General features: G+C 41.3%; 2 protein-coding genes across 2 annotated transcripts in view; one reads left to right on the top strand and one right to left on the bottom strand.

The window, feature by feature from the left end:
- Positions 1-4,066, top strand: part of BMX (BMX non-receptor tyrosine kinase) — a 34,747-nt gene extending 30,681 nt beyond the window's left edge. Inside the window, exons 16-19 of the mRNA XM_065404079.1 lie at positions 540-604; positions 1,205-1,323; positions 2,977-3,134; positions 3,992-4,066. Of these exons, the coding sequence (XP_065260151.1) occupies positions 540-604; positions 1,205-1,323; positions 2,977-3,134; positions 3,992-4,066 (417 nt within the window). The remainder of the gene's footprint in view (positions 1-539; positions 605-1,204; positions 1,324-2,976; positions 3,135-3,991) is intronic.
- An 8,178-nt stretch (positions 4,067-12,244) lies between these two features.
- ACE2 (angiotensin converting enzyme 2) overlaps positions 12,245-12,806 on the bottom strand; it is a 37,215-nt gene continuing 36,653 nt past the window's right edge. The window contains exon 17 of the mRNA XM_065419661.1: positions 12,245-12,443. Within this exon, the coding sequence (XP_065275733.1) occupies positions 12,245-12,443 (199 nt within the window). The remainder of the gene's footprint in view (positions 12,444-12,806) is intronic.

The following is a 12,806-nucleotide window of genomic DNA, read 5'->3' as shown; positions in this document are numbered from 1 at the left end:
TTCATGAATATAAGTGATCAGGGCGTAGGCAGTGTGACCTAGTAGTCACATTTAGGCCGTGGTCTGCATGTGAGGAACAGTGGTCACTGAGCAGGAGTTGCATGAATCACAAGAGCCAGGTTCAGTAAGCAAGAGTTGGGGTCAGAGTCAGACCGGGGTCAGAGAGCGGAAGTCAGAGATAGCACCAGGCTGGAATCAGGAGGCAGGAATCAGGGTCAGAGTCAGGCTGGGATAAGAGATCAGGAGACAAGGCAAAGGCTGTGTGGTTGTCCAGACAACTTCCTGGGGCAACCCCTGAGGCTAAGTAGGGGCACTTGGCAAATCAGAGGGCAGCAGGTACTTGGGTGGTACTTCCTGGAGCACCTACTCTCTACCGTTCCCCCTGACTGTAGCTGTCCCAGGCTCTACAGACCCAGGTTCTAGCCCAAGGACCCTTACAAAGGAATTCTGAAGGACAGCAATACTATTTGAAAATAACCAAACTCTTATTTCACTTGGATTTTGGTCACTCAGTCTGTTTTCTTGTTTTCCCACTAAAGGCTGCTAGGAACTGCTTGGTTGATAGTGATCTTACTGTGAAGGTGTCTGACTTTGGGATGGCTAGGTAAGCTACAGACTGACTCTTCAACCACTGTAGTGCAATAATGTCAATCCTGAATGGGTTATTGGTGTTAGTCAGCCAGTGCTGCCATGAAACCAACAGTGAATGAACTGGTTATTAGTAAAGTTAAACCACAGGGACTATCTAGTTCTCTTTAGTCCAATTGAGTTAATGATTGTAACCCATTCTGAGGCTTTCAATGGGAAGAGAAATCGAAGGTGCAGACTCCTGGCATCTCTAAAGGTTAGAGGGCAAATGGATGCACATCACTGTTTCATGCTTGTCAAAGAAATCTCAACAATGTTCTCTGTGTGCAAGAGCGTTTTTATAATGCCCCCTTTGTCAGAGATTCACATGATTTCGGGTTTCTGCTCCCTCTAGCAATGAAATGATAAGGAGTCCCTTGATAACTTGATTGCAGCAGCATACCTCAGTAGCTTGAGGCTAGAGTTTCTATCGGGTCACCTCTGGAGACCTGGGTTTCTGGCCAGGCTTTGTTCACAGGCTTGTTGGAGAGTTCTTGCGGGGCATTCCAGGCAGAAGCAGTAAGCAATGTTTCACTGGCTATTTGTCATAGCCTGAAGACTGGCTCTTCCCTTGCAGGTATGTTCTGGATGACCTGTATGTAAGTTCATTAGGAACTAAGTTTCCAGTGAAGTGGTCGGCACCAGAAGTTTTTCATTATACCAAGTTTAGCAGTAAGTCGGATGTATGGGCCTTTGGTAAGTATGGGATTTGACCTTTCATATTGGAGATGCTTAATAAGCTCAAAAATGCAAACTTGACTGCATATTTGAAAAGCCAAAAAAATGACAGACTTTAACAACTGCTGTGCAAAAGTCTAAGATAGGTATTTACTATATAGCGTGTATATTCTGCTTAATAATGCCATGCAATAACAATAGACCAAACTGCTGTAATTTTAATGGCTTCTTTGTGGGTGCACAGACTAGAATTTGGCCCACTACCCATATGTTGTGCAATATGTGTGTAGCGCAATGCCCGGGGTGGGTCACTGGAGCAGAGACCGAACTGGAGCCCTCTGGCTCTAGAAGCACCAGCCTCTAGTGCCTGAGCTAAAAGACCTGTTCAGTTAGTTCAAAGGTTGTAGCAGATTCATAAATCTCAAGCCTAACCTCTAGCGTGGGAGAGCACTTGATACTGTGTAATCATGGGATACATGTGCCATGCTAGCTTCTTGCCAGAACTTAGACCATGATGCAAACCTGTTTCCAGCCAGGAGAGCTCAAACAGCTGATCTTCTCATGGCAACCTGGCACTGAGCTGTGGTGAACAAGGTAGAAGAAAGGTTTTCCAAATTCTTCTTCCGCTCAGCTTTGTCTCCAGCTAGTCACCCTGTCCCATTAAAAGAAAGACTGTAATACTGAAAATGTTTTGCTTGTGCCCTACACTACTATGTTATCCGGTATACAGAGGGCATCGTAATTTCTTTTTATAAATTATAGTTTTTCCTGTTTGCTTTTACATTGTGGGCAAAATCCTGGCTCCATTGAAGTCTTGTGACAATTTTGATGTTGACTTCAGTGGGGACAGTATTTCGCCCTAGAAATACAGGGCCTGATTCTCTTCTCTTTCATAGCAGTTTTACAGTGATCCATTGCCCCACTGTAAGCAAGTGGAGAATCAGGCCCATCATTTCTTGATTGCGCCACTGCCCTGGGGGCCTCCGGGACACTGATGCTCTGGGAGGGTGAGGGGAGGCAATGGCTGGCCCCTGCTCTGGTGGCAGGGGCTGACTGCCCCCCGCTGCTCCAAGGCCTGGAACCGCTGCTCCTCCATGACCACCGCTGCTCTGGCAGCCCCGGGGCCTGCCAGCCCGGCAGCTGCAGCTGCAGAAGTCACAGAAAGTCACGGAATCCATGACGTCCGTGATCTCTGTGACAGACTCGCAGCCTTGTATATAATCACTGTAAGTCCTTTGGGGATCTTATTTAAGTCTTCTAACACTAAAGGACTAAATGTCCCAGTCCCATAAAAACATCTGTAAAATCACATGAGAAAATCATCTACAAAATGCCCTTAGTACTTATTCTATATTATTTTGTAAAGTTGACATAGGACAATTCTTAAATTGCCATGTCTTGGGCATTATCACTGAACAACCCCATCAAACATTCAACTTCACCTTCCACTGCAACAGTATGTTGTTTGCAATTGAGTACAGCATCACTAACACTAATACCGTTCATCATACCCTGGTTACAAATCAGCCCCATACATTTGCTAGAAAAACACTTTTTGCTAGAAGTCTCATCTGTTATTACCATTTTGTTAGATGAGTATTGCTTAAGTGTCTTGATCTGGAATGGTTTTTCATTAAATTTCTTGTCTTTCAACCCTGGAAATTTCTGCAGGGATCTTAATGTGGGAGGTGTTCACTTTGGGAAAGCAACCCTATGAACTGTATGATAATGTACAAGTGATTGAGAAGGTTTCTGAGGGATATCGGCTTTACCGACCACAACTGGCCTCAGAGACCATCTACCAGTTAATGTACAGCTGCTGGCATGAGGTATGTACATTGGTCCATATGCATTGGAGATGTTATCTACAGCAATTGATGGGCTTCCTGATGGTCAGCTGAAAAAAAAGCAATACAGGAAACTATTTCTGTTAAAGAACATCAATTGTAGAGAAAAACTAGCTTCCATAAAGCCCTCTACTACAGTAATCCAGAGGAAGGGCCCATAATTAATAAGAGGACAAGTGTGGAAAATTAAGCATGAAGTAGAACTAGCTGATTTTCCTTTTGAGGAAGGTGTACCATTCATTTATGAAGATAACTTTAAAATATGCCTCAAAGTAGATGACAGATTTAGAGTTTGAGTGATTCATCATAATGTCTCTATGCCTGAAATTCTAAACGTAAGAGCACTGTCAAGGTTTGTAGGTCAAACATTGATCATTCTGTATCCATATTTAAGTTTCTCTTAAAGATCAATGCTGCCATGCTGCCAACAGTGACTCTAGTACAAAAAAATTCCCAATTTATTGTTCTTCTTCCCGTCTCTGTTTACCTGTCTTTAAACTGTGATATGTCCCTTCTTGAGTGTCTAGAAACTGCCTGGCACATTGTTGGTGCTACTATAAAATGGTGATTGTTAGTTTTTATATGACTCACTCCAAACATGACAAAAATAAGTTCTACTTGAACAAAAATTTTAAAGAGAAAGAAAAAAGAAAGCAATAGCAATAGAAGAAAGATTTAAAGCATACAGTGCTTGGAATCATAAATTGCTTTGCCACATAAATGCCATTACCTCGCCATAATTCTGCATGTTTGAGCTAAGAAAAATGAATGTGTTACAATAACTATGTTATATTTTCAATGTTAAGTAACCACATAAGTTGTTTTTTGTTTTCATATAGCTGCCAGAAAAGCGCCCCACATTTCATCAACTCCTATCAAATATTGAGCCACTCAGAGAAGATGACAAGTCTTGAAGACAAGTCCTCATCATGTGGCTTTGACTATTGGTTGACATATCACCAGTCTACTTTGTGGGAGCTAATACTCTTGTGTGAATTCTGAAATCTGGCTGACTCCAGATTTGGCTGACTCCAGCAGTATTACACTGGTTTTTCATTGTCTTTTAATTTGCAGTGCTTTGACAACACAAAGAAGAAAACTCTTGTGATGTTGTGGTGACTTGGTATTGTCTGAAAGAAGAGTGTAGAAGTATATTACTGATGCTGTTAGTATGACCCCCCCATAGTACTTCACAAGCAGAGAAATATCCAGTAATAATGTAAACTCTTTCAAGGTTTGTTGTGGTGGGTTTTTTTTCAGATCACAACAGGATTTTATTAATCTTTATTTGGAAAATGTAAACGGCAATATAAGCTTAATAGATTTTCTCATTATCATATCAGATCCCAGGGTATTTTCTGTTATATAAACCTGAGGCTGGTATTATGAGTCAAATTCATACCTGGTGCAAGTGGCTGCAACTCCAGTGGCATTAGTGTTAACTTCAGTGACGTGGATGCTATTGCCAGTAAACAGCATATCAGTTTGGTCACTAGGGCCTGATCCAGTTTCCCTGAGGTCAATGGGAGTCTTTCCATTGACTAGTGCATATTGGATTGGGCCCTAATGACATGGGTTTAATTCATTGTTCATTCTAAACTAGATCTCTGTGACATTTGAAATACAATTATGGGGCTACTGTTGGCAGTGATATGTTCTTATTCCCTATTTAATCCCTGATAATGCAAAACTATCCTTGTCTAGAATTCCATGAGCCCTAAACAGACTGGTCTATTGAAACATCAGTATGGGAGCTGCAAGACCAGATACCTGAAGAAGACATCAAAATCTGAAATGTTATTAATATAATGGCATGACCAAAAATTCACACTTGAGTGCTTGAAATTTGACTCCTAAATCCATATTTGGACACTTAACTAGAAGGGCCCTAATTTTCAAAGGTGCTCATCAACTGTAGCTCCCACTGACTTCAATGGCAGCTGGCACTGCTTAGCACCTCTGAACATTTAGCTACTTCTATGCAAGTGCTTAAATATAGATTTAGGAGCCTAACCTTAGGCACCCAGGTTTGCAAATTTTGGCTTATTTTCTTCTAAGTACATGTTGAAAAATTGTGAATAGTGTTTGATTCATAGTAATGGTAACAGTAATTGTTTTGGCTCTACAGGGGGAAGAGTACATTGAACTTTACTGCTCCAGTGTTTGTCTTGCCATGTTTCTGTTATTTTTAAAGGAGTAGAAAGAACATGCATAGCAGAACTGTTTATTTTTAAAAGTCAGGCTGAAATACTAATGCAGAGGATGCTTTGGCACCTGGAGTACAGTGGTAAACAGGCACATTAGAGGAAATGATGTTCATTTACAAAAATTCCTGTCTGACGTATTAGGAACTGGCCAGTAATGTCTGCATAGCATTTCTAACAGGTTTCCCCCCCTTTTCTCCATAGTGTCCAATACAGAATGGGAAGTGTAAGGGAAACGTTGCTTAAAACGGATGAAAATAGTTGATTTTAACTGATCTTTCATTATAGGCCTTTCCCTTGTTTTCAGTTACATTTTAGATTGCTTTATAAAATTGCTTGATTAGTTTTGAAGCCTAGTACATGTAAGAGCCATTCGTGAACGTTTTCCATATGTCCTTGGCCTATGTTTGATGTTGGTCCTTCTCTCGTTAGCATAAAGTTTTATGGATATAAACATAGTAGCTGCTTCTCTCTGAACTTGATCGTGTTCAGACGAGGCTTTAATTAGTGCTTTGGCTGAAGCTCCAAACCTGTGTGAGGCAGCATTGTTTGTTTGAGTCTGACAAACCAAAGTGGAGCGTTGCAAAGTTGATTTGGCTAATGTCTGTATCAGAATCCTGTGACTTTCTATCACTATGTTGTAAATTCACAGCTAAATGCAAACATCACACATCTCAATGCACAAAGTTACCAGAATTTTGTGGTGAGTGACTGTTCCTGAACCCATATGTAATGAGACTTCCTACGTCTAGATGAGACATTTGGGACTTTAAATCTAAAGTGAATACATTTGTCTTAGCTGCAAGTTATGAACAGATGCTGAGACTGTGTTATTTTTAGCCCACATCTCTTATTTAGCATTGTCGATTGGATTATTACATGGCATTTTGTGACATTACAGCATGAAGGGAACATTGCAAGCTTAGTTGTTTTCCTGTTTGCATAAAATTTGTTTGTTGGTCCAAGTGAAAAATAAAACAATTTACACAGGAGGGTGGGAAGGTGCAAAACACACACAGTTGTCAAAAGGAGAATTCAGACCCTAGCAAAAGTAGATGAGAGTCCACTATTAAATATTGTGAAAGATGCACAAATTATATGAAATTAATGACTAGTGTGTGTATGCGAGCGTATGCATGCACAGTTTTGTTCTAGTAGCAAGACACTGTCAGCTGCATTAATGACATCTAACTTGAGGCAGCATTTTAACTGAGTCGTGTACGCTGTTTCACTGAAACATTCATAAAATAGAAAAAATACTCGGTGTTCTATGATTTCATTATTAGAACAAGTCAAAGTCTACTAGATCAGCAGTTCTCATCCAGGTGTCTGGGGAACCCTGGGGGGCCACAAGCAGGTTTCCGGGGGGCCACCAAGCAGGACCGGCATTAGACTCACTGGGGCCTAGGGCAGAAAGCCGAAGCCCTGTCGCGCAGGGCTGAAGCCCGGGGACCAGTGTTCCCTCTAATTTTTTACATCCATGTGCGGAATGAATTTTTTTATGTACACCAATATGAAAGTGATATGTGACACATCACCTTCATATTGTGCACATAACAAAATTCATGTGGTGTGGGTGGGGCCGAGGGGTTCGGAGTGAGGGGGGGCTCAAGGCTGGGGAAGAGGGTCTGGGGTGGGGGGGTGAGGCTCTGGGGTGGGTCTGGGAATGAGGAGTTCAGGGTGCGGGAGGGGGCTCAGGGCTGGGCAGAGGGTTGGGTGCAGGGGGTGAGGGCTCTGGCTAGGGGTGAAGGTTCTGGGGTGGGGATGAGGGGTTCAGGGTGCGTGAGGGAGCTCAGGGTTTGGGGTGCAGGAGGGGGCTCAGGGCTGGGGCAGAGTGTTGGGGTGCGGGCTCTGGGGTTGGGCCAGGGATGAGGGGTCTGGGGTGCAGGCTGCCCAGGGGCTACAGTGGGGAGAGAGGACTCCCCTCAGCCCTCTGTCACCTTAGCAGCTCGGGGCTGGAGAAGAGGCGCATCTCCCTGGCTGCGGCAGCTCCAGTGGGGCTGGGCCGAGGGAGGGGCTCCTCTTCCCCGGCCGCGGCAAGTCAGGGGCAGGCAACTCCGCGCTGGGGCCAGCGGGGGGAGGGGGAGCGCCTCTCTCCCAGCCGCGGCAGCTCCACACTGGGGCCAGCGCCAGGGGAGGGCACAGGGCTTAATAGGCAGCTACGCGGCCACGCAACTTAGAGGGAACTTAGCCAGGGACCCGCACCCGGCCTCCCCGGAGTGAAGCTGAAGCCTGAGCAACTTAGCTTTGCGGTGCCCTCTGTGGTATGGGGCCCCAGGCAATTACCCGGCTTGCTACCCCCTAACGCCAGCCCTGGCTTTCATATGCAGAAAACCAGTTTTGTGGCACAGGTGGGCCATGACGTTTTTATAGCATGTTGGGGGGGGGGGAGGGTGCCCAGAAAGAAAAAGGTTGTGAACCCCTGTACTAGATTACATGCCAAATCCTGGTCCCACATCAATGGAAAATTCCCATTAACTTATATGGAACTGAGGCAGGAAACAGCCATTTTAAGCACATCTCTGCTCTCTCCTAAATTTGGCTTGATTTTCTTACAGAGCTGCAAAAAGATACATCACACCACCATCCATTTAATATCATCCTGGTAGGACATAGGGTTGCCAACTTTCTAATTGCACAAAACCAAACACTCTTGCCCTGCCCCTACCCCGCCCCTTCCCTGAGGCCCCACCCCCACGCACTCCAGCCCCCCCTCCTTCCATTGCACGCCCTCCTCCACCCTCACTCACTTTCACTGGGCTCGGGGTTGGGGCGCAGGCTTACCTCGGGCGGCTCCGATCAGCGTTGCAGTGGGGGCGCTAAGGCAGTCTGGTTAAGAAATATGGTTAAGCTGAAGTTTGTATCTAAACAGTAAGGTCTCAGTCCTGCAAATTTGAGCAAATCCTTAAATTTCAGGACATGAATAGTCTCATTGATAATCATCATAATAGAAAGAGTGTCTCATGAAACATCACTCCTCTCATTCATAGTCACATGGCCCAACTCCCGTCCTATTTATGGTCACGTCATCACTATGGAAACTACAGCCATTTCTTACATAGAAAAATAAGATTATTAGGAAAGAAATTAATGTATTTGTATTAGGGCTGGCAATTAATTGCCGTTAACTCATGAGATTAACTCAAACAAATTAATTGCGATTAATCACAGTTTTAATTGCACTATTAAACAATAGAATAGCAATTGAAATTTATTAAATAGTTTTGGATGTTTTTCTACATTTTCAAATATATTGATTTCAGTTACACCACAGAATACTCACTTTATATTTATTTTTATTACAAATATTTGTACTGTAAAAATGATAAACAAAATAAATAGTATTTTTCAATTCACATCATAGAAGTACTGAAGTGAAATCTCTTTATTGTGAAAGTGCAATTTACAAATGTAGATTTTTTTGTTACATAACTGCATTAAAAAACAAAACAATGTAAAAATTTAAAGCCTATAAGTCCACTCAGTTCTACTTCTTGTTCAGCCAATCGCTAAGAGAAATAAGTTGGTTTACATTTATGGGAGATAATGCTGCCTGCTTTTTATTTACAATGTCACCAGAAAGTGAGAACAGGCATTTGCATGGCACTTTTGTAGCTGACATTGCAAGGTATTTACATGCCAGATATGCTAAACATTCGTATTCCTCTTCATGTTTCAGCCACTATTCCAGAGGACATGCTGATGACACTGGTTAAAAAAATAATGCATTAATTAAATTTATGACTGAACTCCTTGGGGGAGAATTGTATGTTTCCTGCTGTTTTACATGCATTCTGCCATATATTTCATGTTCTAGCAGTCTCGGATGATGACCCAGCACATGTTGTTTGTTTTAAGAACACTTTCATTGCATATTTGACAAAATGCAAAGAAGGTGCCAATGCGAGATTTGTAAAGATAGCTACAGCACTCGACCCAAAGTTTAAGAATCTGAAGCACCTTCCAAAAATTGAGAGGGACAAAGTGTGGAGCATGCTTTCAGGACTCTTAAAAGCACAACACTCTGATGTGGAAACTACAGAACCCGAATCACCAAAAAGGAAAATCAACCTTCTGCTGGTGGCTTGTGACTCAGATAATGAAAATGAATATGCGTCGGTCCGCACTGCTTTGGATTGTTATCTAGCAGAACCCGTCATCAGCATGGATGCATGTCCTCTGGAATGGTGGTTGAAGCATGAAGGAACATATGAATTTTTAGCATATCTGGCATGTAAATATCTTGTGACGCCGGCTATAATAGTGCCATACGAACGCCTATTCTCATTTTCAGATGACAAGAAGCAGGCAGCATTATCTCCTGCAAATGTAAACAAACTTGTTTGTCTGAGCAATTGGCTGTACAAGAAGTAGGACTGAGTGGACTTTCTAGGCTCTAAAGTTTTACATTGTTTTATTTTTTAAATCAGTTATTTTTTTGTACATAAATCTACATTTGTAAGTTCAACTTTCATGGCAAAGAGATTGCACTACAGTACTTGTATTAGATGAATTGAAAAATACTATTTGTTTTGTTTTTTACAATGCAAATATTTATAATAAAAAGAAATATAAAGTGAGCACTGTACACTTTCTATTCTGTGTTATAATTGAAATAAAAATATTTGAAAATGTAGAAAACATCCAAATATATTTAAATAAATGGTTTTCTATTATTGTTTAACAGCATGATTAATCATGTGATTAATCATGATTTATTTTTTTAATCACACAATTAATGATTAATTTTTTTAATCGCTTGACAGCTCTAAGTTTTATATGGGTTTTTCAGTGAGTTAATGATTATTACAGATTTATTTGTATATGAAATAGGTCAGTGGTTTTCAACCTAAGATTTCCAAAGAGGTCTGCACCTCCATTCAAAACATTTTAGGGGTCCACAAATGAAAAAAGGTTGAAAACCCAGAAATAGATGAATAGCCCATTTTAGGTGGGAATTAAACCACTGGTGGCAGTGGAGAAAGCATGTTTTATTTTCTGTACAATCTGGAGATCTGGAATGGTTCAATGGGAAACATTAATAACCTGAAGAACAGTCTGCTTCCCTTGCCTCATACAAAAATTAAATCACCAGGATGTTCCCAGTTCACCTTCCTCACAACCATAAGTCAGAGAGCTCCTGGGATCTCAATTTTATCCTGTTCTATACTAAGGTCAGAAATATTATTTGAAAAATCCAACAACTAAGTCTTTAAACCATGATTTGAAGACTTCAGTAACTCAACCAGAGGCTAAGGGTCTATTACAGGAGTGGGTTGGTGAGGTTCTGTGCCATGCAATGGGCAGGAGGTAAGCCTAGATGATCAGGATGGACCCTTTGACCTTAATGTCTATGAACTATTAAATAAAATAAATAAGGTAAGTCAGAAACCAGGCTATGGACAGCAACTTCCATACATGCAAATAAAAGCTGCTTATAAGACTGTGATGACCTAACTGCTACCACTAGTGAGGTGTCCAATAATGGAACCAAATGCTGAAATATTTTAAATTAGAATTCAAGTTCTGTCATTTGATATTAGAGGAGTTTATTCCAAAACACAGTTATACAATAGGTTTCCTTTTCAGCTGGAAGCATAACCCAAAAAGCTATTTTGGGGGGGACATTCGCTGTTTGGCCTCAACCCCATACTTACCAGGCCAACCAACTCGGCAAATTACATATGCCACAACATTTTAACAAAGTTCAAGTTCCTGTTTGTCTTCTTTCAGTTTCTGTTTTGGGTTTAGTATGGAGTCAGGTACTTTGAAGGTGCAAAAACTCATGTAATTTCAAACTGTGTCCTCCAAAGCTGAGGTTCCTCAGCTGCTCAGTGTGTGTCCACTGACTAATAGGTCTTTTTTCAGCTCACTCTCCTGATAAGTTCTGATTTTCCTTCTTCTTGTTGGACAGCTTCATCGTCATCTGGAGGAAGCACTTTCTATTTCAGTTCTTCTTATATATCTGCTCATGGTCTAGAAACAGCTAAGTTAAAAACCTTTGGCAATAGAGTATGGAGAAAACACAGAGAAACTGCAAATAGTTGGTTGATGGATAGCAGCATGAGTGGCAGTGTGATATGATAAATATATGTCATGAAAGGGCTACACACAATGTACCTCTTGTGTATTTGTACATCACCGATTGAACACAGAGATGGCAAACAAGTCATTTACTTGCCTTAGGCTGTACATGGGCAACTGCTTGAAAATATCAGAATCCATCATGTTTAATGACATCTGAATTATTTTGGTCTTTCCAATGCATTGTTGTTAAAGCTAAAATGAAAACAAAAACTTAAATAGAGAATTTGCATTATTTTCTAAAACGATGTTTGGTGATCTTCATGTTGTATGAAAGCCGGATTGACTTCTCCATCCTCAAGTTCAGGGTTGATGGGGTTGGTTTGTACTAATTCATTTGTGCCTGCTTTCCTTCTCCTATAAGCAAAAATAATCTGTTAATATATAGGAAGCTGAACCTCTGCTTTGATCAGGTACTTTTGGATTCTAACAAGAGACTATTGTAAAAAAAATACTGTATTTCATGTGACTCGTTTTGCGAAAACGAATTACACTGGGCTTACTGACTTTAATGGGAACATGAGGAGGTACATCATATGGTAGAAGTACCATTGATACAAATAAGTTGTAAAACAATGAACCAATCTTTGTTGTATTGGTTTCCGATCAAAACTATGGTTCAAATAATTCTTATGAAAAAAAGACATGCAAAGCACATTATAGGTCAGCTCCTCCAGTGCTTTAGGGTGGCTTGGAACCCAAATAAACAATTTAGGCTTGCTGAAAACCCATCTTCAGGACCAGCTTTGAGAATGTTGAGTTGCCAGGCCTCCCACTGCTGGCATATATTATTTAAAATATTACTTACTTTCTTCGGTCTCTCTGCCCAGTGATGATCAAGACAATGGCTCCAATCACAACTACGCCCAGGACCACCCCAAACAGTATTAGCCAGACAGGGACAGGTGGTTCATAAGGTGGTGCCAGTGTTGGAAGAATACCCTCAAACTCCAGAGTTTTGTCATCCAGTTTGAAAGCCTCATTGATTCGTCCCCGAGACATTCTGCCATCAAGAGCACAATCAAATAGATGAATAAATTAAACACAAACAAATCAAATATTTTTGGATTACTTATAATCCTCTAGGTATTCTAAACTTCCATTGAACTCTTTGCTTGAAGATGCTACTTCAGTACTGGAGTGATAAACTATTTTTCTTTCTGGCATGATACCGCAGGCATACAGCAGCAAGACATGCCAGATTTGCTCTGCTACAAAGACAATAACTGAAAGCCTGAATTTCTGTAGTAACCAGAACTGACATATTCAGATTTGTTACTGTACACAATAGTATCCCAAATCCTAATAGCCAAACCAAAACAAGACAAGAAACCCTTTGACCTCACTGTCTACTTGCATCTTCTCT

This window comes from Emys orbicularis, chromosome 1, assembly GCF_028017835.1.
Source record: "Emys orbicularis isolate rEmyOrb1 chromosome 1, rEmyOrb1.hap1, whole genome shotgun sequence".
Taxonomy (NCBI): domain Eukaryota; kingdom Metazoa; phylum Chordata; order Testudines; family Emydidae; genus Emys; species Emys orbicularis.
This window is presented reverse-complemented; position numbering and strand designations above follow the sequence as displayed.